Source organism: Grammomys surdaster, unplaced genomic scaffold (assembly GCF_004785775.1).
Source record: "Grammomys surdaster isolate TR1022 unplaced genomic scaffold, NIH_TR_1.0 125429, whole genome shotgun sequence".
Taxonomy (NCBI): Eukaryota; Metazoa; Chordata; class Mammalia; order Rodentia; family Muridae; genus Grammomys; species Grammomys surdaster.
In genome coordinates this window covers 1,262,808-1,289,680 of record NW_021620296.1, presented here as the reverse complement: position 1 = coordinate 1,289,680, position 26,873 = coordinate 1,262,808, and the positions used below count along the sequence as shown (strand labels likewise).

The 26,873-nt window shown below is 55.5% G+C and overlaps 2 protein-coding genes across 3 annotated transcripts; both read left to right on the top strand.

Moving 5' to 3' along the window:
- The first annotated feature begins 346 nt into the window (after window positions 1-346).
- On the top strand, window positions 347-19,202 carry Kcnn1 (potassium calcium-activated channel subfamily N member 1). 2 transcript variants are annotated; one of them, XM_028786116.1, is made up of 10 exons: window positions 347-411; window positions 1,749-1,829; window positions 8,372-8,842; window positions 9,111-9,206; window positions 10,508-10,926; window positions 12,811-12,952; window positions 14,618-14,728; window positions 15,207-15,334; window positions 16,831-16,900; window positions 18,060-19,202. In XM_028786116.1, exons 3-10 carry the CDS (start codon window positions 8,453-8,455, stop codon window positions 18,303-18,305), a joined length of 1,602 nt encoding a protein of 533 aa, XP_028641949.1. In that variant the 5' UTR covers window positions 347-411; window positions 1,749-1,829; window positions 8,372-8,452; the 3' UTR covers window positions 18,306-19,202. The 2 variants fall into 2 exon arrangements, with proteins under 2 accessions (XP_028641949.1, XP_028641948.1); XM_028786115.1 differs by lacking the exons at window positions 347-411; window positions 1,749-1,829 and adding exons at window positions 6,821-6,853; window positions 7,451-7,545.
- Window positions 19,203-22,392: 3,190 nt separating this feature from the next.
- Arrdc2 (arrestin domain containing 2) lies at window positions 22,393-26,410 on the top strand. The gene is made up of 8 exons (XM_028786151.1): window positions 22,393-22,993; window positions 23,076-23,142; window positions 23,278-23,425; window positions 24,016-24,118; window positions 24,198-24,454; window positions 24,542-24,704; window positions 25,194-25,351; window positions 25,580-26,410. The coding sequence occupies exons 1-8, from the start codon at window positions 22,720-22,722 to the stop codon at window positions 25,631-25,633; spliced, it is 1,224 nt and encodes a 407-aa protein (XP_028641984.1). The 5' UTR covers window positions 22,393-22,719; the 3' UTR covers window positions 25,634-26,410.
- The last annotated feature ends 463 nt before the right edge of the window (window positions 26,411-26,873 follow it).

The following is a 26,873-nucleotide window of genomic DNA, read 5'->3' as shown; positions in this document are numbered from 1 at the left end:
TCTCTCCCTCTCGACCCTCCCCTGCCCCAGGCTCAGCTTCTCGCTGGAGTACAGTCCCCTGTGGGAGGCGACAGCTGCTGTCCCTGACTAGGTTGAAGGGCAAGGATTCCCTGTCCTTGTTGCAGCCTCAGTTTCCCTGTCTGTAAACTGTGCGCGTAAAGCCAGCAGACACCAAGGATCGCCCCAGCCCTTGACGTGTCCTCGGTCACTGTCCTCGACCTCAGCGGGGAGCACTCTGGGAGCCGCCGCGGAGGGGACACCTGACCGTCCCCAGCGGGCCGCGCGGGTGGGGGTCCGCGCTGCAGCGGCGCGCGCACCTCTGTTCCCACGCCCTTGCCCGGCTGCTTGTTCACTTGGTTTTGCTCTCGGGCCGGGCGCAGGGACTCCAGCAGCTGCGGCCGGAGACTGTTGGTGAGTGAACAGGCAGAAGGGGGGTGGGGCGATGAGGTGGGGGTGTCTCTTTGCTGGGCTTCACTAAGTCCACCGATGCTTGGGAGACCTGCGGGAACCGCGGGATGTCCCTTCATCTTCCCCAGACAACCCGGAGCAGAGACTCTGCCCCTGGGAGAAAGGGACTCAGCTTCAGGTGAGATTGGGGACCTGGGGACTACTAGTCACTCAGGGTGGCAGTCCTCCTCGCAACTCCCCATGGCTCCTTCCTAGGCATTGGTCCTCAGGTTTGGTGGGGATTCCCCCCAGAGGTGGCTGGCGGGAGCTTTTGAGCTGACCTGCTAGACCCCCAAGCTTTCTCTCTGGCTTTCTCGGTCAGCCACCCCTGTGGTGGGTAGCTGGAGGATCCAGAGAAGGCTAGTATTTACCCAAGGTCACCCAGCAAGGCAGGGGCAGGGCAGTCCTGAACCCAACAACTCCTGGGTGGGGTCCTGTCTGGGCTTTTTGCTCCATCTCTAAGCATGGGGGTGTGAAGCCCTTCAATCTGGTGCCCAGAAACTAGAGGGGAGATTAAGTTAGAGTCCCCAGGACTCATTTCAGGGCCACGATCTAACTGGGCTGGCTGGGCCCAGTCGCCGCCAATCCCGTGGATCACCTAGGAGGCAGGTGGCTGGAGGAGGCCAGCAGAGTGACCTTGGCAGCCCCTGCCCTCCCCAGCTACTGTCAGCTCTCCTGGGCCACAACCCCACCACTACCGGTGGCCACTGCCCCTTGCCCAGGTCCTGGGAAAAGAGAAGAGTCACGTTTAAGTTTACAATAGCAAGCAAGGAAGAACCAGGAGGTGGAGGAGAAGGGGAGTGTGGAACAGCAGGATTCAAGGAGGGCGGGGCCTCTGAAAGCCTCTGAGTAGTTGGGAGCAAGCTACACTCAAGGCTCCTCTGCCCTGAGTAATGGAACTAAAGGTGTGGGCTGCCTGCTCCACCTTGTTTATTTCTTTGATTTGGTTTGTTTTTTGTTTCTTTGGCTTTTTAAAGACAGTATCTTACCCAGGATGTTTCAGAGCTTGAGATGCTCCTGCCTCAAATGCTGGGCTCTCAGCTATGGGTCCCACAGCCGCCAAAGCCACTAATCCATGGACCTTCAGCCTGGTGGTGGCATATGCCTTTTAATCCCAGCACTCATAAGACAAGACAGAGGCAGGCTGGATCTCTGAGTTCAAGGTCAGCCTGGTTTACAGTGAGAGTTCCAAGACAGCCAGGGCTACACAGAGACCCTGTCTCAGAGACTAAAAGCAAAGCAAAACAAGAAAAGGAACCTCCAGTCCCGTCCCATCGGGTACCCATGTCTGATCCCTACAGGTGCAGAGAAGAAAAGAGCCACAGGCAGACCCATCCCACTTCTGAGGGCAACTTCAAGGCACCAAAGAACACGGACCTCAGGTTGGTGATTTCCAGAGCCCCTTGCACCCCAGGGTGAGTTACCTAGCCCTGGTCACCCCTGGGTGTGGGGTAGGAGCCTTGATGACTGCCAGGCCTGAGTTGGGGGTGGGGGGCAGCCTAGGCTACAGAGTGATACTTTGTCTCAAAAAACAGCAACAAAAAGCAAAGACAGGACTGGGAGGTGACTCAGGTGGGAGAACCACTGTATAAGCAAGGGGACCTGAGTGTGGATCTGTATGCAGCATGCATACAGGAAAGCAGGGTGTGGCCATGCCTGTGCCTCAAACCTCAGCACTGTACAGGGTGGAGGCAGGAGGATGGCAGGGTTTGATAGCTGCCAGCTCATCTCCAAATGAGTGAGAAACCCCATGTCAAGGGTATAAATCCAAGAGCAATCCACAGATACCTGATACTCCCTGGCCTGCTCAGGGACATCACACACACACACACACACACACACACAGAGAGAGAGAGAGAGAGAGAGAGAGAGAGAGAGAGAGAGAGAGAGAGACAGAGAGACAGAGAGACACACGCAAACATATACACACAGAGTGAAAGAGAGTGACAGAGAAAAAGACACACAAACACACATACACACACACAGAGTGAAAGAGAGTGACAGAGAAAAAGACACACAAACACACATACACACACACAGAGTGAGAGAGAGAGACAGACAGAGAGAGAGAGGCACATAGACACATACAGGATAACAAATGAGTAAACAATAAATAAATAAAACCAGTAGCCCACGTTGGTCTGCCGGCCTGACATGCCAGCACTGGGCAGTTGTACATGGAAGGCTTAGCTATGCCTTCACTCTGTAGTGAGTTTGAGACCAGGGTGACTTAAATCTTGTCCGTTTAAACAAGACACACACACACACAGTCTTGAAGTCAATTAAAAATTTTTTAATTAATTTTAATTCTTTGAGGGCAGGTAGTTCTCGAGACAGGGTTTCTCTGTATAGCCCAGGCTGGCCCCAAACTCACAAAGATCCACCTGCCTCTACCTCCAGAGTGCTCAGATTAAAGGCATCATCACGACTGCATCCTAATTTTGATTTTTTTTTTAAGTATATGTCTGTGAAGGCATCACACGTGAGCACAGGTGGGGATGTAGGAGGCTGTGAGCCTCTGATGTGGGTGCTGGGCCTGGGCCTCTTCCAGAGCAGTGGGTGCTCTCACGGAGCCATCATGCTAGCCCTACATTACAAAAAAATTAAAGATTTAGTGTGCATGTGCGCGCGTGCGTGCGTGCATGCGTGTGTGTGCGCGTGTGTGTGATGCATATGTCTGTGTATCAGGTGCAATGGTGCTGACCTTGGGAGCCAGAGGAGGGTGTTGGATCCTCTGGAATCAGAGTTACAGGAGTGGGTTTCTGCCCTCTCAACTAGACATTTTAAATGGTCTGGGGCTGTTCACTTGCAACACTAGCCTGGCCCGCACCAAGCCCTCGCTTCTGGTCCCAGCACCGGGAAAACTGGGCATGTGGGGGATGGAACAGGAAGAACTGAAGCTCGAGGGTAGCCTTGGCTGCACAGTGATTGGGGGATAGCTTGCGCTACTTGAGACCTCACCTTGAAACAAGAAAATAAGTGAAGACAAAAACTAAAAAAAAATTAAAACCTGTAATAACAACAGCAAAACCTCCTGAACCTTAAGGGAAAAGGCCTGGAAAAGACACCATAAAAACAACAGGAATGGCTGGAGACGTTGCCCAGTTCTGTCCTCTCAGCACGGGTGCAGAGCTAGTAGAAGAGGCTGGTGGCCTGCTCAGTGTCACATAGCCTGCTGGTGGAGTTAAAGGCAGGTCCAAAAGATCCTGGCCCACCTCTCAGCTTCCAGTCCTGACTGATGTATAATGTCAGCTGTGAGCTGTCCATGGGGTCGGTATTAGTCAATCAACAAACACTGCATAGCTAGCTACTATGCATGAGGTCCTGGGCTGTACATAGTAGGGACTGAGACTTTGTCTTTTTGTTTTGTTTTTTGTTTTTTGTTTTTTGTTTTTTGTTTTTTGAGACAGGTTTTCTCTGTGTAGCCCTGGCTGTCCTGGAACTCACTCTGTAGACCAGGCTGGCCTCGAACTCAGAAATCCGCCTGCTTCTGCCTTGTTTTGTTTTTCTTTTTTCTTTCTTTCTTCTTTCTTTCTTTCTTTTTTTTTTTTTTTTTTTTTTGAGACAGGGTTTCTCTGTATAGTCCTGGCTATCCTGGAACTCACTCTGTAGACCAGGCTGGCCTCAAACTCAGAAATCCGCCTGCTTCTGCCTCCCAAGTGCTGGGATTAAAGGTGTGCACCACCACTGCCCGGTGAGACTTTGTCTTAAAACAAACAAACAAACAAAACATCAAATAGTACTTTTGAATAAGGTCAGATTGTGAAGGTTTGGGACAAACAGAGGTCCTCATAGTTGCAGAGATGAGTGGACTGGGTGTTCAAAAGCCTCCTTAGGAGGCTGATGGAGACACTTTGTGTATTATTGGGGGACCACCTTCCTGGAGAGGACTGGGGCCAGTGCTGTCCCACTTGAGGTCTGGCTTGTAGGCTTCTGTTGTCCCTGAGAGTACAAGCTCTGTATACAGGGCAGGCCCAGGGCACACTGATGGGTGACCAAGATCTCTGAGCCCCAGATACCCCAGAATTAGCTCCTTAAGCTGTGTGCCCCTACTTCTCCTGTGACTTTCTTCTCTGCTCCTGCCTCAGGGCCTTGGCACACTCAGCTATGTCAAACTCTTTCCTAATTTTCTGTTCATTTTCCAACAAGGCTGTAGCCCAAGCTGGCCTTCTATCTGTGTAGGGAAGGCTGGCCTTTACCTTATGTTCTTCAGGGCTCTGCCTCCCAAGTGCTGGGATGCGCTGCTGGGCCTGGCTGATTTCAGAGCTTGGTGGGTGTGGTGGAGGTAAGAGAGTGTATGTGACCAGCCACCTCTGCTTCAGCCCGTCTCTGGGCCCTGGTGTCCTTCAGCCCTCAGGCCCTAAGGGAGGGCCTTGTGTTCAGAAGTCTCCAAAGGACAGTTTTTGCAAGGCTGTTTCCTGTCACAGGAGGCTAACAGTATCCCAAGTGTATCTGTGGCTACTCTGATCCCTTCCTGTCCACCATGGCCCACTGGAGCCCATGCCTACCGAGCCTAGGATGAAGGTGCGGCCAGTTTACAGTCAAACCCAGAAACAGTCCCTCCCATTACCACCCAGCCTCCTCTGTCTCCAGGGCTGAGGTTCTCAGAAGCCTCAGGGACTGAAGGGACAGGGCTTCAAGGTTATCCTTGGCTACAAAGCCATTTCAAGGCTAACTGGTTAGTTCGAGGGCAGCCTGCACTTCACAGCGAGTTTGACGCCAGCCTAGGTTATGTGAGACCTTGATTGAAAACAAAAACTTCCTAACTGGTTTCTAGGATACTTCCTCCTCAAGGGGCTCCTTGAAGGCAAGGTGGGCCCCAAGAAGGAAGGGGCATGTCTTAGAGGCAGTGGCTGCTGAGCCTGTGTGTCCTTTGTTGGACTTGATTGTGTTCACTTTTACCATGGGGGTCCCTGGAGAGCTAGATGGGCAGTGAGCACCCCGATTTTCATGACAAACAGGGGCATGTCCCCAACCCCTGGGAGCTGTGGGAGGCTGAGGTGTGCCTCAGGACTAGGTGCTTACAGCTTCACTGGTGGAGTGTTTTGCCTGTGTTCATGAAGGCCTCTTGTCAGCACTGAACAAATGGGGCTTGATGGCCCAGGCCTGTTCTCTCAGGCAGGACCTGAGAGGTAGCGACAAGAGGGTCAGTTCTGGGTTATCCTCAGCTCTATGGTGAGTTTGAGCCTCACAAACATGAAACTCTTTCTAAAAAATATCCTAGGTGGTCCAAGTAGGGGCCAGCCAGGGAAGGGCCACGGCCACAGGATGCAGGTTTGCGGGCAGGAGACAGAACCCGGTGCTCTTGACAACTCTGTGGTGTCTCTTGGAACCTGTCACCCCAGGCTAGTTTCTGGCCCCACCTATGTGGATAGTGCAGACGTGGTGGTGACCCCCAACACCTGGACTGTCACTGTGTTGGTGGCTCTGCTGGGGCTCAGTGCTGTCCCTGTTCCCTGGCCACTTGCTACCCACACACCTGCCCCTCAGTCCTTCCTGGGGCTCGGTGAACTGCAGACATTGGGCCAGGAAGGAAGCAGATGGAGCTGGGAGGGTGAGTCACCTGGGGCACCTGAGGCTGCAGACAAACCTCAGCTCCCCAGTTGTCAGCAATCACATGACTGAGGGGGTGGAGAATAGGGCTACCCCTTGATCTCTGGAGTGTTTTAGGAGACACCTGAAACTCCATCACCTTAGGAAGAAGGCTGAGGCAGGAGGATCTCAGTGAGTGAATTCAAGATCAGATTTAGCTACAGAGCTATCAAAAAAAAAAAAAAAAAAACAAAAAAAAACAAAACCCAAGACAACATAAAATGTTGCCTGCGCTGGGAAGGGTGGCCCAAGCATGTCCCAGTGCTCAGGAGGTGAAGGGAGAAGGAACAGGACTTCAAGGTCATCCTTGGCCACAAAGCCAGTTCAAAGCTAACCTGGAATCCCTGGTAAATTCGACGCCAGCCTAAGTTATGTGAGACCTTGATTCAAAACAAAAACTTGTATGATTGAGTTCTGCAGGTTTGGCTTGGGTGATGGGGGACATCAGGTTTCGGGGGTCTCCCCAGCCCTGATGATTCGGGCTCCCTGGAGCTCTTTCTGTCCGCAAGGCTGATAGGGTTCAGGACCAGGGTCCCTGAGGTGAGCGAGCTTGTCTGTCCCCTGCAATAGCCAGCTGCCCTTGCACAGATATGGATCACCGGGGCTAGTATTCTGTCAGAGTGCCCAGGAGGGAGCTTTAAGCATGGGCGGGGCCTGCGGGTCACGGGGCGGGGCCTGGGCGCGCTTAGCCAATCCGAGGTGCCGCTCATCCGGGGCGGTACTGCTCCCCCTCCCTGGCCGGCCGCAGCGGGGACGCGCTGGCACGCGGGTCCAGGTCCCCGCTGTCGCCCGCAGGTATTGGCAAGAGGAAGCGGTGAGGAAGGGCGGTGGGGGGCAGTAATAGCGAGTCCCTGGACTATGCCGCTAGGGACGACGCCGGGGATGATGTCGCCACAGGGTCAGGGTCAGGGACACAGAAGAGTGGGTGAGCATGTTCCCCCCCCCCCCCCCCGGTGAGGGAAGATTGTGAGTGGGAGACGCTGAGTCCACGAAGTCCGTGCACAAGGGTGGATGTGGTACAGGCAGTGACATGAGCACGCGCTCGCTGGCCACCCTGAACCGAGGTCAAGGCGCTCAGTGACGGCACCTGGGTTACAAGTCTGGCCTTGTAAGCTCCCTGGTAGCCGGTAGGCAAAGGGCAAGCAGAGCTGGTCACCCTGAGGAGTGAGTGAGCCTGGTGAGAAGAGCTCTGGCACCCTTCCTCCTCCCCATTCCCCCACCCGCTGCTGGGGAGGCCACCCGACACAGGTCTAGTGTCCTGGGAATTTCGGTCATGGGCTGTTCTCACTGTAGTTCCTGCAGTGGGTTGTGGGTTCCTCCTTGAGACTCACAGCAAGGGGCACCTACTGGTCCTATTTTATTTTATTTTATTTTATTTTATTTTATTTTATTTTATTTTATTTTGAGACAGGTTCTCATGTAGCACAGGTTGCCCTCAAACTTACATAGAACAGCCTTGCCGTTCAGCACCTCTTGCTTCGGCCTCTCCAGTTGCTTACATGATAGGTATGTATCACCATTCCTGGCATGACGACACACACCAGCCATCCCAGCACCTGGCGTTTGTCACAGGCTCTAGGCCAACCTGGACTATAGTCTGAAAGCCTGTCTCCAAAGTACATAAATAAAATCACAGAAGACAAGAGAAAGAAACGGACTGAGCTGGTACCCCAGGCCCCATGATGGAAAACAGCTCTGTCCCCAGCTCACAGCCCCTTAGGGGCAGAGCCAGACTGGTTCCCTTTCAGTGCCCTGCCCTCGGCCACTGTCAGAAAGTGTTCCTTAGTCTCTGCTCTGACTGGGTGCTGGCCGAGGACCTAGCTGGCTGCCCGACCTCCCGAAGCTTTACTCTCTATAAAACCAGAACAGGAGCTCCCCTTGTGCCTGGGTGACAGACAGTCCTTTTAACTGGAGGCTCAAAATGCAGGACTGGTCACTGAGGCAGATTCCCCTGCCTGCTCTGCCTGTGCCAGCCCAGCCTGCCCAGGAGGAGGCTGTCTCAGGGGAAAACCATGGCAGCTTGGCACACGTGTCAGGCAGCTGAGTCACAGCCCCATACTGCCTCATCCGTGTGTGGAGAGGTATGCAGTAGGCCACCATGTCACCTGCTGTCAGTAGCTGGAGGGGACCGGGGTGCTTTGGGCCAGGGTGGTTACAGGGCATGCTGGTGTCTGGGAGCTTAGAGGTGGCGCTGGGGACCTGAAGTAGGCTTTGAGCAGGGGAAGAAGGTACACACTGACTTCTCAGATGAGCAATGCATCCTGGACTCTCCCGACTCCTTGGAATGTTCTGGAATGACCATGGTGACATTCCCTCTTTCCTGTCTCCACAGATCCATTTGGAAGCTCTGCTGCTGAACCATGCTGGCCCCTAACGGGCCTGCTGCAAATCCAGCCCACGGAGGCAGGTGGCCATGAGTAGCCGCAGCCACAATGGCAGCGTGGGGCGGCCTCTGGGCAGTGGGCCTGGATTCCTTCGCTGGGAGCCTGTGGACCCAGAGGCAGGCCGCCCCACACAGCCCACCCAAGGCCCAGGCCTGCAGATGGTGGTCAAGGGTCAGCCTACTTGGCTGTCACCTGGTGGTCCCAGGGGCCATCCCCAGGAGCAGGAGGAGGAAGAGGAAGAGGAAGAGGAGGACAGGACGGGCTCGGGGAAGCCCCCAACGGTCAGCCACCGCCTGGGCCACCGTAGGGCCCTCTTTGAGAAACGTAAAAGACTCAGTGACTACGCGCTCATCTTTGGCATGTTTGGGATTGTCGTCATGGTGACAGAAACAGAGTTGTCCTGGGGTGTGTACACCAAGGTAGGCCCTGTCCCCTGATGTCTACTCAGCGTGGGGATGGCGTCTCAGCTGGGCCCCATGAGGAAGGGACGCAGGAGAGGGATGCAGATGGGTGTGCACGCACAGGTCGCCAAGATCCATAAGGCTGGGTGACGCTGACATGTTTCTGGGAGCCAGAGGAGCTGAGGCTTGGAGTTGGGGAAGCGACAGGGACAGACCCTGTTTGGGTGGCAATTGTCCCCACTCAGCTATGCCGGGAACCGAAGTGTCTCCCCCTCTCTGTGCGCAGGAGTCACTGTGTTCGTTTGCCCTGAAATGTCTCATCAGCCTGTCCACTGTCATCTTGCTTGGCCTTGTCATCCTCTACCACGCCCGAGAGATCCAGGTTGGTGCTCAACACGTCAGAGGTGTGACACAATGCTGGGCAATGTCCCCACTTTGTCTGCTTTCCAGGGGTCTCAAGTACCCCAGGGTGGAAACTACTGATCTTTTTGTCACCATTTCCCAGTGCTGGGATGACAGTGTGGGCCCAGCTAAGACCAGCTTTTCCTTCCTGCCACCCCTTTGATGCTGGGAAGGCAGGTGCCCTTTGATTCCCACCCACAGCATTCTGACCCAAGGCAGAGGGATGGAGGCTGAGGGAAGCCACAAAGCCAAGGTGTGGCTTTGTGTTGCCAAGAAGGTTCCAGAACGGGGAAGTTGCTAAGATGAGCAGATTCCGGGCTACAGGGCTGAGGGAATAGGACTGAGAGCTGGCAGCAAGGAGGCTGGCGCTTGGAGGAGGTGTCACCTGCAATGTGGAGCAGGTCCCCTCCTGATGGCAGAGAGGCTGCTGTGGCCTGCCATCACCACTGCGTCCCAAGACAGTGTCAGACTGTATGTCTCCAGCAGGGCTAGATGGACATTAAACTAAAGGACTTCTCTGCAGTTCAGGGGATCAGACCCAGGGCAGCTTGGCAAACACTTTCCCCAGAGTCCAGCCCAGCACCTCCTCTTCTCTCCTCTCCTCTCCTCTCCTCTCCTCTCCTCTCCTCTCCTCTCCTCTCCTCTCCTCTCCTCTCCTCCCCTCTCCTCTCCTCTCCTCTCCTCTCCTCTCCTCTCCTCTCCTCTCCTCTCCTCTCCTCTCCTCTTCTCTTCTCCTCTTTTCTTTTTGCATGTGTGTGTGCCTGTGCATGAGTGGAGGGTGTTTCTATGGGATCCAGGACTTGAACAGAGGTCCTCGGGCTTGCCAGCAAGGGGAGGACCTTTGGTTGGTTTTGAGTTTTGGCTGCAGCTAAGAAAGCACGCATCCTACATGGCACATGCCCCATCATCCTAGTGCTTTGGAGGCTGAGGCAGGAGGCTTCCTGATAGTTCAACGCCACTCCGAGGTTTATAAGAGCCTGTCTCAAAAAGACAAAACAAAACAACAAACAACAAAACCAGCCAAATGGAGTGTTTTACATCCATCATCGAATATTTGGCAGACTGATACATAAGAATCCAGACTTCAGGTTCATTCTTGCTTATCTAGCAGTTCAGGGCTAGCCTGGGCAAAATGTGACCCTCTCTCAAAAGCACACAAACAAAAATAATCTTTGTCTAAATCCTGAGCTGGGTGGGGGGTGGGGCTGAGGCCCATGCCAGCATTCCCACTGAGGGGTCGCCCCATCCCCAGGAACCCACTCAGCCACCTCCTTCCTGCAGCTGTTCTTGGTGGACAATGGTGCCGATGACTGGCGTATCGCCATGACGTGGGAGCGCGTGTCACTGATCTCACTGGAGCTGGCTGTGTGTGCCATACACCCAGTGCCCGGCCACTACCGCTTCACGTGGACAGCGCGGCTGGCCTTCTCGCTGGTGCCATCGGCAGCCGAGGCAGATCTGGACGTGCTTCTGTCCATCCCCATGTTCCTGCGCCTCTACCTGCTGGCCCGGGTCATGCTCCTGCACAGCCGCATCTTCACGGATGCGTCCAGCCGTAGCATCGGGGCCCTTAACCGAGTTACCTTCAACACGCGATTCGTCACCAAGACGCTCATGACCATCTGCCCTGGCACTGTGCTGTTGGTCTTCAGCATCTCCTCCTGGATCGTTGCTGCGTGGACAGTTCGTGTGTGCGAGAGGTGACTGACATAGAATGCCACCGTCCTGTCCTTGAACCCAAGCCCCGGGTCCCCACCTCACTCCATTCACATCCAGACAGTTGTCCTGTCCTGTGACCTCTCAGGAGCCTGCACGGGGGACCTCAGTATCTCTAGCTGGGAAGTGTGTCCATCCCTGCCTGTGTCCTCAGCCTCCACTGTCCCCGGGGAGACCCATCGCTCAGTCCCTGACCTTCTCGAGGCATTCTATGTCGACCTGTGACTTCAGCCCAGCTTCTGAGCCACAGGTTCAGAGCTGCCCTCATCCCGGTCCCTCCACTGATACCCCTGCTTTCTTATTTCTGGGGAGCTGGGATAGAACTCTGGGCTCAGGGCCACCAGGTACAGGCTGAAGTTTAATGTTATCTTTCCCTCCCTGTCTCTGGCCTTCCAGACCCTAGGGGAACACGTGAGTCCCAGGATCAACTGTGCTGCCTCCAGCCCCCACCTCCACCCCTGTCCCCCTCCCATGACTCAACCACCCAGCTACCCCTGTGGTCCCACCAGCTGAGAATTTAAGATTAGCTGTGAGGGAGGGGAGCTGGCAGCCAGGATGGGCCTGGCTGGAAGAAACACCCAGAGTCCAGGGTCTTTATCAGCTCTGGGGACCAGAAGTCTCAGATCACTCGAAGGCCTGACTGGGGGTGTGGAGGTGGGGAGGAAATGTCATACCCCTTGAAGTCCCACAGAAGGAGACTGAGTCCTCAGAGATTGAAGGACTTGCCAGGGCTCCCAGACCTGACTGAGGAGAGGCCGAGTTCCATCTGCTCTGTGTAGGGGAGACCCAGGACTCCCCACTTCCGTCCTCCTAGGGGTGAGGCTGGCTCTCAGGGAATCTGATATACCCACAGTTCCTGTAGCCCTACCCTCCTGATAACAGCAGGAGGACCCTCCCTGCACCCCTGCTCTGACCTGGGAGCCCAGGAGAGGCACACACAAACCTGTCATTACCAGGCTGTGCTCTTTGTCACCTTGCTTTGATGTTACCCCCATAGCTCTGTCTCCATCCTTACACCTGGGTCACCCTGTAGCTGCAGTCTGGCATGAGGACGACACCTGTCATCTCAGCACTAGGGGGATGGACACAGGAGCTTATCCTTAAGTACATAGCAAGCTTGAGGCCAGCACAGGCTACTTGATGCACAGTCTCAAAAAAAAAAAAAAAACAACACTAACTGCACTAACTGCAGAACTATCACTGGGAAGCCTGAGACTGTGGGCAAACTCCCTGCCCCCATCACTCCTGAGCAGAGCAGTCTCTGCCCCTGTCAGGATACCCCCTGTCAGGATACCCCCTGTCAGGATACCCAGTCTCCACAGTTCTAGTAGGTGAGGTCTCAGGCTGCCTTTCCAGCAGAGGCCAGCCCTGCTACCCAGCGCCCTCTCCTTTCCACACGCACGGCCTCAGGCTGGGGACAGCATGAGCCTCTGCACCCTGCCTTCTCCCACCTTCTTCAGTACTCCTCCGCCTCCTTATACTACAGCCACCTCTGCCCTTCTGTCTCCCCAGCCCTCTTTCCTCAGGCCTCGCTGTCTGTGCTGTGGGAAGTTCTTCCTAGTGTCTACTCTATACACCTGTCTTCTCTATGTAACTGTGCCTTCAGGCCATCCTTGGTCATGCCATGGGGATTGGGAGGGCAGACATGGTGGGTTGCAGCATGGGTGTCAGGAAAGGGAGAGACTGGAAAGACCATGGGAGAGGAGGAGGGCACGGTGTCTGCATCCCAGCCTTCACCACTCAGCCCCCACCCCAGTCCCTGAGCAACCAGGGAACTGCTCCCCAAAGTCCTGTCCCCATCCCTAGGGATGTGATGAAGACGGTGAGGGCAGCCTGGAGTGACAAGCCTTGTCTGTCCCCCAACACAGGTACCACGATAAACAGGAAGTGACCAGCAACTTCCTGGGAGCCATGTGGCTTGTCTCCATCACCTTCCTGTCCATCGGCTATGGCGACATGGTGCCGCACACCTACTGTGGGAAGGGCGTGTGTCTGCTCACTGGCATCATGGTGAGTGCACAGCCCCTGCCTTGCACCCCAAGTCTGGCTCTAGTGTTGGAAGGGTTTGTCTAGGGAATTCTGGGGATACCACACCTGAGCCTAGAGGTCCCAGCTGATCCCACATCTGATTCCAGGGAGCCCAAGTTGGTGGGTGTGGTTCACTCGGGACATCAGATTCCTTTCTCCCTGATTTAAGCAACAGTTTTCGTGTCTTTGTTTGAGACAGGGGTCTTACTATGTAGCCCAGGTTACCCTTGAAATCACAGAGATCCGAATGCCTCAGCCTCCCAAGTGCTGGGATTAAAGGCAAGCACCAACACCAGCACAGGCTAAGCAACAGTCTTTTAAGCCACTAGAACACCATTCTTGCTGAACCACAATATTCTTGCAAAAACAGGATCATCAGCCATTATGGAATCACATGCCTGTCATCTCAACATTTGGGAAGCTGAGGCAGGAGGATGGCCACTTCTAGGCCAGTTTGGGCTATCGTAGGAGATGCTGTCTCAAAACAAAATTAAACTAAAAGTAAGAAGTTCTCAGCCATACAAGCTTTAGCTGGCTCTTGCCAGGCCCAGCTCATGTGACCCCACCTCCCTAAAAGGCTGCATGGACTCTTGGCTAATTCACCTGGCCATAATCCACCCAAGAAAGGAGGAAGAACCAGGGTGGGGCTTTGGCCCACTCTCCCAGAGCACAGAGCTGAACCCTTCCAGCCCAGAGTGGCCTGGAGGGAATACAAAACTACATTCCCTAATGGGCCAGATCTCTTCCAGAAAGTTCTGTGGTTAACCACAGTCCCTTAATGGACATAGTTTTAAAATTGTGACTCCTTTCAGAAAATTCTAACTAGCAGCTGGAGCAACACACCAACCCCTCACTTGGGGATTCTAGGCAGGGGCTCCACCCCTGAGCCACGCTGCCAGCCACTAATTTTTTGACAGTCTTACTATGATCCTGGCAGTCCTGAAACTCCTGGACTTGGGGGCTCCCCCTGCCTCTGCCTCCTGAACGGCTGTGACACTGGAGCTCTCTTCTGCCCCGTCTCCTGTCGTCCTGTTTCCTTTTCTGGGCAGACAGTCTCACTTCGGCTTCCTCAGTCACAGCACCCATCATTTTTCCTTGAATCGGAGGCTTCGTGGCCCCGCCTTTTGGGACGCAGACATGGGTGACTTTTGTGTGACAGTTGTTTGCTCTTTTGTGCTCTCGCGTGGATCCTTCTCCCTGTTCTGTGTCCTAACTCTGTAGTATTTCCTCCGGAACTTTCCAGCAAGTTGCTTTGTCAATGTGGCTTTTCCCTAAAAGAGATTTGTTGGTCCCCCGACCAGGGTTGAGACAGGCTCATCATGGCAGTCTCTGCATTCTGTGGTCACTATGCCAGGGCTCAGCACCTGCCTCCTCCCTCCGTGGCCTGATGACACGCCCCTTGGCTGCCTCCTCCCTCCGTGGCCTGATGACACGCCCCTTGGCTGCCTCCTCCCTCCGTGGCCTGATGACACGCCCCTTGGATACTGGAGGACCCCGTTTCACTGTAGTGGAGCACCCCCCCTCTTTCCTATGTGACTTCTCATGTCCCCCTCCTACTGTGGCAGAGGGGCCGGGACACTGGGAGGGCTTCCTGGAGGAGGGTGCGCCTGGCATTGGGATTCTGATTCACCCTCCCACCACACACAGGGAGCAGGTTGCACTGCACTGGTGGTAGCCGTCGTGGCCCGGAAGTTGGAACTCACCAAGGCTGAGAAACATGTGCACAACTTCATGATGGATACACAGCTCACCAAGCGGGTGAGGCACCTGCAGGCCACTCCTATCTGTGGGTCACCACCGTAGCTGTTCCAAAGTGGCATCAGGCTCAGCCCAGTGTCCACGTGTCTGCAGCACATGGAGGAGACATGGTCATACTGCACTCCCAGCTCTGGATCAAGCCGCTAAGTGCACACCCCAAACTCTTCAGCGTTTGCACATGGCCCTTTCTGTGCTCCGGTTCCCTGTGATAAAATGAGGGGCTGGAAGTCAGTTGGCAGTGTTTGCCCAACATGCACAGAGCCCTGGATTCCCTCCCTTCCAGGACCACACAAACTAGGCATGGTGGTGTGTGCCTGTCATCCCAGCACTCAAACCAGAGGCAGGCAAAAATGGCCAGCCTCAGCTACATAGTGAGAGCTACATAGTGAAGCTAGCCTGGGCTACATAAGACCGTGTAAAACAGTGGCTCTCAATCTTTCTAATGCTACAACCCTTTAATATTCTTTCTGACCCTCAGGTAAAAAATGCTGCTGCAAACGTTCTCAGGGAGACATGGCTCATCTACAAACACACCAGGCTAGTGAAGAAGCCAGACCAAGGCCGAGTTCGGAAACACCAGCGTAAGTTCCTTCAGGCCATCCATCAGTAAGTCCGGCTCCTTTGCAGTGCCTTTCTCTGCTCACCTGGCTCCCAGGGAGCGCCACACACAGCTTTGCCCTAGTGCTGACCTCAGGGAATGTTCAAGAATGTTCAAAAAGATTCCAGAAGAGGAAAGTGGGAGGTTGGGGGACTGAAAAGTAGGCTCTAGGGAGACAGTATCCCTGTGTGAGTCACCTGAGTCTGGGACATGGCAGTCTGATGCAGCCCCCCCTCCAGCTTCCATCGCCCCTCCCCCATCGCCCCTCCTCACCCCTGCATCACCTCTCCCTGTATCCTCCAGCAGTTATTAGGGCCTAGTGGGAGGCAGAGGCATGGACAGGAATCCCAGAGGCAGCCATACTGAGGACGGCCCAAGCCGAGGTAGAGAGGTGGGGGGAGCCATCACAACTAGTGGGGCTCTGAAGGAGAGCCCTGACAGTGGAACTAGTGTTTGAGCTCCTGGGAAACCAAAGACATAAAACCAAAAAGGGACAGTCCTGGGAAAAATACACAGAGGCACATGCGATTGGACGGGGGTGGGGGGTGGGGGGTGGGGACGTCTGAATCTTCCCGGCCGGGGGGTGTTCCTTGGCAGGCAGAGGCTGCAGCCCCTCAGTCCTCATGAGCTCCTGGTACTGGATGTGTTGCTCATCTGTCTGCCACTCTCTCTCTTTCTTTCATTTTTTTTTTCCTTTTTGCCTGTGATGCTGTGGCACTCCCAGGGTCCTGGGGTCAGAACTCTGGGCCTCAGGAGGTCGTCCACACCCCTGAGGTGGCACAGAGAGTAGAACCCATCTTTGGTAGCCCCTTTTCCAGGGGTCAAGGGCACCACACCCGATGAGCAGCTGTGCGTTCACATCCTGTCTCTGTGCTGATGCCCGTGGCACTGCCCTTGCCAGCCTCTGTCTCCATCCAGGATGTTTTCTGAGCAAGTTGCCCACGGAGGCATGGTGCCTTGCACCTGCCATTCACAGGACTGCGGAAGAAAGGCAGAGAAGGGCAGCTACCTAGTGCTGCCAGGAAGTCCCTGACAGGACATAGGTGTCTTAAGGGGTTGGCCTCTCGCCTTGTGAAATCAGATCCCAGCCCCACAGAGGCAGCAGTTCCTTGGCAGCCCAGGACCTGCTCCCAGGAACCGGGAGGCACCTGGTGATGGGGCTGGGGCACTCAGCATGTTGTTGCATGAGATTTAATTTGCACTATACTTTTCTCTTTCTCTGTTTTCTTCTTTCTCTGTTTTCTTTTTCTACGCTCTCCTGGCTCCTCCCAGGGCTCAGAAGTAAGTCTTGGGTGACTGGAAGTCTGGTGCTGCATGATGGGGAGGGTTATGCCACAGGCATGTCCCTAGTGGGCAGAGGATATGTATGTCTTTGTCTTGAGAATGGGCCCAAGTCCAGGTTTTTGGAAATTGCCTGATCTGGGCCAAGACTACAAATGCACCCCATCCTCAGCCCCAGGCTCTGCTGGAGTCTGACCTACCCCTGTCCCTGTCCTACCCCCAGGCTCCGGAGTGTGAAGATTGAACAAGGGAAGGTGAATGATCAGGCCAACACGCTGGCTGAGCTGGCCAAGGTGAGCGTCAGCAGGACGGGAGAGGAGGACGGGGCTTCCAGGGACACAGGAATAGTGTCTAATCAGAGGAGGCTGGGAACCCACAGCGTAGCATCGAGCATGCCCAGGTTGGCTCTTCAGTGTAAAGTCATAGGTAATATTCCAGGCATGGGACCACAAGGCAGGGTTCTAGCTCCTCCTGAGGCTGAGGCAAAAGCATCCTTTGAAGTCAGGAGATCAAAAATAGCCCAGACTATATAGAAACCCAGCATTGAATACATATACAGCATAGGACTCTAGACATGGACTCTACCCTGAGCCATGCCTCCAGCCCCTCACTGGGGGATTCTAGGCTGGGATTCCACCCCACCCCCGTCCCTTTCTACCCAGTAATGTCTTTGGAAGAAGTTAAATTCCTTTTGTTGCTTTTGAGACAGTGTGTCATATAGCCCAGTCTGTCCTGGAATTCACAGCGACAACTTAGAACTCCTGATCCTCCTGCCTCAGCTTCTAGAGTTCAGAAGTCATAGTGGTTCATGTCACATAGTTTACTCCAGTGCTCACATGGCTGCAGGAGGATGATTGCTTCAAATCCAAGGACGCCCTGAAGACTGTCTCGGAAAATACACGCATATATAAACAAACAAACAAACAGATGTATGAATGAATAAAGCCAAGCTGGCTCTGGTGGTACACACCTTTAATCCCAGAACTCTGGCTTGTGAGTTCAGGCCAGCCAAGGCTACATAACCATTTATTATGCCCTGTCTCAATAAATTAATAATAAGTAAATAAAATACCAGAGAGGGCTATGAGCCGATTGAAGGCTGGCTACAGTTATAGGTGTCTCCAGATGCCACATCCTGGTTTCTGGACAAGTGGGGACAGGTGAGGTACAGTCTGGGCAAAGGCATGGTGGCCCAAAGTAGAGGACCATCCTCTAGCTCAGTCTGAGCCTGCCATATTCCGGAGCCCCCTGGTGGTGAGCGTGGCGCCTGTGTTGGGGTTCTGCACCTCTGGCGCCCCCTGCTAGTCACACAGCTGGCCAGCTGCTGGAACATTAACTGCTCAAACCCCTGCCGTTTAATCCTCAAGGTGGCCCTACTGTCCTTAGTCCTCTGTACTCAGCCATCTCCTGGTCCCTTCCTTTGTCACTCGGTCTGTCTCTCCACTGCTGCAGGCACAGAGCATCGCATATGAGGTGGTGTCAGAGCTGCAGGCCCAGCAGGAAGAGTTGGAGGCACGCCTGGCCGCCCTGGAGAGCCGCCTGGACACCCTGGGCGCCTCCCTGCAGGCCCTACCAGGCCTCATAGCCCAAGCCATATGCCCTCTACCACCACCCTGGCCTGGGCCTGCTCACCTGGCCACAGCCACGCAGAGCCCACAAAGCCACTGGCTGCCCACCATGGGATCAGACTGTGGGTGATGGACTGCTGGTCACTAGACTGCTTGATGTCAGCCATCGTGGGGCCACAGCTAACTCCTCGCCGTTCTGGACCTTCCGGACTACTGTATTTACAGGCCTGGGTGGAACTGAGCCGACTGGACTGGCGCTCATTCCTCTGAGGAGGGACTACAGGATCCACGCTCCCCTTAGCTGTCCCAAGCCCCAGAAGGGCAGGAAGTAGTGGCAGGGGCCCTCGAAATTTCTAAGTAAATCAGGAGCCTCCAGCCCACTTTCTGTTTACACGGCAGGGAGCCGTGAGCATCTCCCCAGAGGAGGTGGATGACCCGGCCTGAGGATTCCTGAATGAGCGGAGGAAAAGGGAAGAAAGTCGCTGCACATGCATTGAGTACCTGCTGTATACAGGGACTGATACAATGACTTTTCTTCAGGATCTAACTGGAGTAAGATACAAACAAATGAAAGTTCAGAGAGGTGAGGCCACTTGCCTGCAGCCACACAGCAACGATCTGAGGTAAACACAGTTGTCAAACAGCGTAGGTGGGTAGATTCTACTTGGGAATCCTGATGTCAAAGTAAGGGCACACGGGAGGGATCTGAGAGGGTGAGAGTCCAGGATTACAGACAAGCAGAATCGCCACGGTCCCTTCAGACCTCACGTTCCAGACTTTGGCTTGTCAAGAGCCGCCCCTGATAAGGCCATCAGCCACCTGTCTTGGTGGGACCTGTGCTGGGTTCCCAGAGGCCCAGCTTGGACTCTACACGTTTGTGGGAGGAGCTGTGGGGTGGAACTGGGCTGGCTTTATCCCCGGCTGCTGTGGGGCATGGACCGACAAGTCCGTATCAGGGAAACAGGCCTAACCCAACCCCCACATGGGTCAGACAGTAGGTGCTCAATAAATGCTCCCTTCTTCCTGAGACTGCCTGTGAGGGTTTGGGAAACATGGCCTCATCCTGTCCCTTCTGAGCCCAGTGTTAGCTCCAGTTCATCAGGAAGGGGAGTGGAACCAAAACAGGACCGGAAGTAAGAAACAAGGCAGGTCAGTGTGACACATGCCCGTGTTCCTAACACCTGGGAGGGCAAAGGCAGGTGGACTGCACTGTATACACAGAAAGACCTGGGGGTGGCACAGAAGTAAACAAGGCTGTAGGCGACTTGGGACTCCGATGGTGACATTTGGACGTGGAGGACAACTGGGTCCTTCACACTCACTGCACACTGCAAGTTCTAAGGTCCGAGCATCACGGGGAGGCTGGATGGGGCTGGGTGAGAGATGAAACTCAGCCGAGAGGCCACGGGTCGCCGCGGTCGGCGGTCGCTCCCCCGGAGCAGGAAGTCCGGCCCGCGGGAAACGCAGCTGGGCTCCCTGCAGCTTCGCGACGGAATTGCGGGAAGCGGGCGCCTGCGGTGTGCGGGGGTGGGGGTGGGGACAGCGGGTGCTGGGCCGGGTGCTGCTCGAGGCAGCCGCGCCGCTGCGTGTGCAAGCGCTCGTGGTGGTGGCGGGGGACCGGACGGCCACGCACTGGCTGGAGGGCGCGGCGTGGGCGTGAACGCCGTGGCCAGCGACTTCACCGCAGCGGAGACCTACCTGCGCGCCAGCAGATGCTACTCCCAGGTGAACTCGCAGAAGCAGGGGCGCCCTACGCAGTACATACTCAGGAGGATTTCCAGGAGCGCAAGGCCAGCCAGACCTACATTAGACCCTGTCTCAAAACACAAGAAACAAAAGATAGATGTGGCTTCGCTTGTTTGTCGTTCCACCACTGGCGAGCTGAGGCAGGAGAATCAGGAGTTCGTAATTTGAGGGTAGCCTGGGCTACCATATACTGTCACAAAAGTCGTAAGGGCTTCCAGAGGTGGGATTTCACAACCTATCCATCCTAGACAAAGTCCCGCCTAGACTGTGTTCCTAACTCAGGCCTCTGACAACCTAGAAATCGAGGTTGACAGTGGGACACTGCCAATTAAAGTGGGGGATTCAGGTCCCACGCAGGATCTGCGGAAACCCGGGTGGGCTAGAGAGTCTCCTGTTTAGGACCTCCAGGTGAGGGGTCCCTAATTCTCAAAGAAGCTTCTCGGGTGTGCACCTAGAATTCTGCCTCAGTTTGCCTTGCCCTGTCTGCTACTCAGGGTCTGTTCCTGAAGTGGGCGGGTCTGATAGTGCTTGTGGGTAGGAAGGGAATGTCTCCCATTAGGGAGGAGCCCGTGGGGATTGGATTAGAGGAAACCCACTGTGGATCGGGGTCATAACTCCTCCCACTTCACCTATGCGACCGCTAGGGCGTTCGGATCCCTGCGCCAGCGCCGCCGTGTGGCTGACTGCAGGGCACATGTGGTCTCTGTGCTCCCTGCCCCTCACTCACTCCGCTAAGCCCGGCCTCACTATGCCGGACCGTGAAACAGGCAGGATAGAAGCGGGGGCTGCATCTGCTTCCTGCAGCTCTGAGCAGATAAATCCTCAGTTGGATGAAGGAAGTCAGCTTCCGTCAGAGTGGGGCAGGAAGGGACCCCGTTGAAACTTTCTTCTCCAAGGACTCAAAGGAAATCCTGAAGTTACCCAGACTTTCACTGACTTCCTCTAATACACACCCGGGGTGGGGTGGGGTGGGGTGTGACTTGCTGTGTGACTCCAGGCGAAAGCCAGGCCCTCTCTGGGTCTCGGAGGCTGATCTGTGTGGTACACTCACTCTGGGAGGGTCTGTCCTCAATTCCCGCACTTTTCTTTAGGCCAAGGCATGTGGGACCCCTCTGGTCCTCTAGGCCGCCCCGTCCTCTCCAGCTGCTGGCGAGGGGTGCTGCAGCCTGGGGATCCCTGTGTTCACACAGCTGGGCTCAGGAAGGAATTCGAGCCGCAGTGCATCCCATGTCCACCAGGGGGCGCCCATATCCTACAAACGCCGGACAGGTGTCCCTGTAGGAGCAATTCTGCCTGTGGCTCTTAGGGGACTCGGAGGCTGTCCCCAGGCACACACACCACAGCCCTTGACTCAAAATGTCAGAGTCTCCTGGATTTGCTGCCTATGCACGGCGATCCCCTTCTGGCTCTGAGAGACTAAGTTCCCCCAGGCTCTATGGGAACTGAAGCGCGTCTTCCTTCTCCCGTGCCAGCGTCCCCTAGGTGAGCGGGGGTGCCCAACCCTTCCCTGTCCCCACCAATTCGTACCGCGGAAACAATAGGCCTGTAGTAGGGTGCCCCAGATAGGTCTCCAGGCGGCAGCGAGTTAATGATTAATCCAGCAGGTTCTGGCCCAGTGGCACGCCTGCCAGCCCAGCGCCTAAGAGGCTAAGACCGGAGTTCCCGGACAGCCTGGGTTACTGTGTGAGATCGTGACTCAAAACGTAAGAAACAACCAGGCACTGTGGCAAATGCCTATCAAGCCAGCTCTGGAAGACTGGTGAGGGAGGGCAAGTTCAGAGTCAGGCTCGATTAGAGTACGTCGTGAATTGGAGGCTACCCTGTGCTCAAAAGAAAATAAAGCTTTCGGGTTCAAAAATCCGATTTGAGCCTTAATTCTAGCATGGGAAGCAGTGGCAACCTCGCTTCTATGAGTTCAAGGCCAGCCTGGTCTACACAGTGAGTTCCAGACCAGCCGAGGGAACACAAGAGAAACCCTGTCTATCATCCAAGCACTCAGGAGGCTGAGGCAGGGGGACTGTCTCAAATCCCAGGCAAGGTTGGGTTACATGGGAACCAGTCTCAAAAAACAACAGAAAAAAAAAAAAACAGTGACAGTTGACACGCTGGGTGATTAGGACCGGGTCCCTCATTCCTGGTTTTCCTTGTTTGTGTTTGCGAGACCCAAGGCGGCAGAACTGCGCTGTAGCACCGCCCATTCAGCTGTGTGCAGCCTCGTGAGGCCACGCCCCACCGCGCTATTGGTGAAGTTCTTTCCGGTAGGCGAGGCTTTCTCTAAGGCCCCGCCCCCGTCCCGCCCAGCTACTGACTTCCGCAGGAGCGGAATCCCCTCAGACCACGCCCCTCGTATGCTATTGGCCTGGTCCCTTTCAGGGGGCGCGGCTTTCTCACTTCGAGGAGCCTTTGGCCTAGTTCTGTCGGCAAAACCAGGCTTTTTCAGGCCCCGCCTCCTCACCGCGCTATTGGTGGGTTCTTTTCCTGAAGGTGTGGTTTTCTCCTCAGGCCATTCCTTCGCCGCGCTATTGGCCTAGTCTTTTCAGGGGAGCACCCCTGTCTCCCTCAGGCCCCGCCCCTACTGTCGTGTTTTCGGAGTCTTTTCCGGTAGGCGCGGTCTACTCCTCAGGCCCCGCCCTCGCCCCGTCGTATAAGAGCGACGCAGCCGCAGGTCCCCCAGCGGTCTTCAGTACTGCCGTCCGGCGCGTGAGTGTCGGTAGTTCGAGCCTGCTGCGCTCGCAGTCGCTAGCTCTTCCTTATCGCGTGTTCGAGCACCGGGTCGGTCTGTTTTTGGGTTCGCGACCATGCTGTTCGATAAGGTGAAGGCGTTCGTGGTAGAGCTGGACGGGGCACGCGCAGGCACGGAGCCCGTGTTCCACGGAGGCCAGGCCGTGGCGGGCCGAGTACTGTTGGAGCTTGCGGGCGCGGCACGCGTGGGCGCGCTCAGGCTGCGCGCTAGGGGCCGCGCGCGCGCGCACTGGACGGAGTCGCGCAGCGCGGGTTCCAGCACTGCTTATACTCAGAGTTACAGCGAGCGCGTGGAAGTCGTGAACCACCGCGCCACGCTGCTCGCGCCAGGTACGGGCTGGGGACCTTTTGGGGCGCACCGAGCATGCGATCCCCAGGCCCACGTCCGCTGAGCCCTGGATCTTGTTCCTAGACTCGGGGGACATCGTCACGCTTCCCGCTGGACTCCACGAGTTCCCCTTCAGCTTCCAACTGCCTATGTAAGCCCCGCTGTCGCCCTCTGGCAGGGCATCTAGGGTCCCCTCATCCCTGACCTCTCAGAACACCCCTCCTGCATGACCTTCACCTCACTGTCTCCTGATAGTGATCCCCTGATCCCCACTCTTGCCACCCAGCTCTCTGGTGACATCCTTCGAGGGCAAACACGGCAGCGTCCGCTATTCCATCAAAGCTACCCTGCACCGGCCATGGGTCCCTGCGCGCCGCGCCCGGAAGGTGTTCACTGTCATTGAACCGGTGGACATAAACACACCTGCCCTGCTGGCAAGTGGCTGCCCTGTGTGGGGGAGGGGGTCCAGCCTGGCTTTTAGATTTGAGTGTCTCGGGTGGCCTCTGAAACAGGGAGCCGGAAGTTAATGGTGAGTACAGGAGCCACTATAGCTAGGTACAAATTCTGAGGGTGCTCACCTGCTGTGTGCCTCTGGGCAGGCATCTTGCGCCTTCCCAGCCTCAGATACCCCGTTTGAAAAACAGGATATGATAGGCTTTTTTTTTAGTTTTGTTTTTCTTTTACTGGGTTTGGGTTTTGTTTTATTTCTTTTTCTTTTCTTTTTCTTTCTCTTTTTTTAATTTTCGAAAGGTCACTCTGTGTGTAGCTCTGGCTGGTCTGAGACTCACTGAGTAGACCAGGCTGGCCTCAAGCCAACAGAGATCGACCTGCGGGGACTAAAGGTTTGTCCCACCACATCTAGTCTTGTTTTTAATTTTTATTCAACTTTTGGCTTCTTAAGACAGGGTTACATTCTGTGGGGGTGTCTGATCAAAACTTACAACAACCCCCTTGTCCCAGCCTTTCCATAAGACTAGGGTCTCCAAGTGCCCAGTGCCCAAAGTGACCCTTGGCGTCTCCGTAGGAACCCCAGGCTGGAGCCCGAGAGAAGGTGGCCCGATCCTGGTACTGCACCCGTGGCCTTGTGTCCCTTTCAGCCAAGATTGACCGAAAAGGCTACACTCCAGGTAACAGGGGGAGCTGTGTGCAGCTGGGGCAGGGATAGTCGGTGGTGGGGAAACTGAGGCAAGCTGCTGTCTGCTGCAGGGGAGGTCATCCCTATCTTTGCTGAGATTGACAATGGTTCCACACGAGCTGTGCAGCCCCGAGCCGCCCTAGTACAGACACAGACCTTCATGGCCCGAGGTGCCCGCAAGCAGAAGCGTGCTGTGGTGGCCAGTGTGGACGGGGAGCCTGTGGGCCCCGGGCGCCGCGCGCTGTGGCCGGGCCGTGCGCTGCGTATCCCCCCAGTGGGCCCGTCCATCTTGCACTGCCGCGTTCTCAGTGTGGACTACTCGCTCAAGGTACCCCAGACTTTCCTCCATTTATCGGCCAGACCAAGGGGGAGGGCACAGGGGGGCGGCAGCTCACTGCAGCTCTGCTCCCTTCAGGTCTGCGTGGACATCCCAGGCTCTTCCAAGCTTCTGCTGGAGCTGCCACTGGTCATCGGCACGGTCCCCCTGCATCCCCTGGGCAGCCGCTCCGCTAGCGTAGGCAGCCGCTCCAGCTTCCTGCAAGACTGGGGCCTGTGCACCCTGATGGAGTGTCCAGAGGGTGAGCTTAGCCAACTGACAAGGGATGTGGGAGCCCTGCTGTTTGTCCCCGGGGTCTCTATACAAGCAGGAACTAATCCCAGGCACCCATCAAACCTGCGCACCGAGGGAGGGCTAAGGAGTCAGTTCAAGGCCAGCTTCCAGTACTTAATAATTCAGAAGTCAGCCTGAGCTTCAGGAGACCTGAACTTAAAAGCCAAGCCAAAACAGGGTGTAGAAAGACCAGCCTATAATACCAGTAAGCATCCAGAGGGTAGCCTGCTCTAACACCAGGATCAGAGGGCAGCCTGCTCTAACACCAAGATCCTGGCTTAAAAATGCAAAAAGAACCAGTAACCAAAACTAAAGAGTCCAGGCTGCCAACTGAGGCAAGAGGATTGCTACAAGTTGGATGTCACCCTGAGCAAGTGAAGCTATCCCCAGGGGAAAAGGGCTCAGTTGTAATGTCACAGCCAGGGGTCTCCCATCACTCACTGTCTCTCCTTTCCAGCTCCGCCTGAGTACTCAGAGGTGGTGAGGGAGAGACAGCCGGTAGCTGGGCCGCAGGGGCCCTCCTCCCTCCTGTATGACCCAGGTGTGACCACGGAAGGGCCCTACTTTGCCTGTCTCCAGGAGTTCCGCTACCGCCCGCCTCCTCTGTACTCGGAGGTAAGCTGCCTGCGCCCTCTTCAGTGGGCTGCTTGGTGATATGCTGATGGGGGCAGGGTGTGGTGACACAGGCCTGTCATCCCAGTCCTTGGGAGGCTGAGGCAGGAGGATCATAAGATCCAGGTGGCACCCTCCTCGGGACCCCTGACTGACTGCCTGTTCTCTGAGCTGATCTGGAGGAGTAGGGTGGTGGGGCACACTGTGGCTCACTGGGGCTCTGTCTGTCAGGAGGACCCTCACCCACCCTCGGAAGCTCTGAGGCCACGCTGCATGACCTGCTGATCCATAGCTGGCCCCTCGGTACTAGATTCACAGTCTTTGGCTGCTGAAGTCCCACCGTCTGCTTTGGGAACACAGGGTTAGATGAGGTCGTGTGTCTTCCAACGTCACACAGGACTCAGGAGCAGCATGGCTTCCTGAACAGTTCGTCTTCTCAAAGCTTCCGGCTCTCTGCGTTTGATCACGAAGGAGGCTGTGAAGCAGACGCTCCTCCAGGGGATTATAGTCGGAAGAGATGAGTCTAGGAGTGAACACTTCCAGTCTCATGGAACCAGAACCAGCCAGGAGTCCAGAGGGGAGGCAGAAGGCTTCCAAGGGGCGTTTTAGCTGAGGCTTTGGTGTATGTGCAGGAGCTCAGCAAGCAGATAAGCACAGAGGAAATGGTCAGAGCGACAGCACCCGCTCCTTCTTCCTAAGGTTGGGAGCCCAGGCGTTTCAGTGTCTTAGATACAGCTTCGCTGTGAGGTTAGCAGGACAGAGGGCCCAGGGACAGACACAATGGAGAGGTCAATGGGACCCGAGGGTCCGGGGACTCCAGCTTTTGAGGACTGGTGGCCCAGGTGAGCCCAGAGCTGCAGTTGTGATCTGCCATGTTCAGAACCTCAAGCCTCCTCAGGGATCAGGATCCAGACAGGGACGTCGCAGAGAGAGCAGGCAACTGGGGGCAGCTGGGCACCCCTCTCCATCCCAGACCGTTTCTACGGTCTGAAGCATGGATCACTTTTGTATATTAAATAAATAAATACATAAATAAATAAATAAATAAAAGGAAGGAAGACACGGGGCCGTCTTGTCATTTGTTCATAACAGCTGGAGGCCAGCGCAGCCCTGACCCCTTCCTGGGAGGGTCACTGGGACCCGTCCCCACCTCACACACCTGCTGCTTGTTCTGTCTGCTGTTTGTTGTAAGATTTGTTTCTTTTTCCCCCTGAGTATTTTGCTGAATATCTCTGCACTTGCAGGCAGTGCCCATGGAGGCCAGAGAGGCGTCAAGTCCCTGTAGCAGGAGTTGATAGCAGTGAGCCCTCATGGGCGCTGGGGACAGAACCCAGGCCGTAACCTCTGCCCCATCTCTGGCAGGTCTGCTCTGTTTATATTTTTTAAGTTTTAGAGTGACGTCCCCAGCCCTGGGTGTGGCATCTGCACGTGATCCCAACCCCCTCCCGGAGGCACAGCGCCTATGGTTGTCTCCAGTGCATAAATACAGTTAAAAACTGGCTGAGCACTTAGGTTGAGGCAGGAG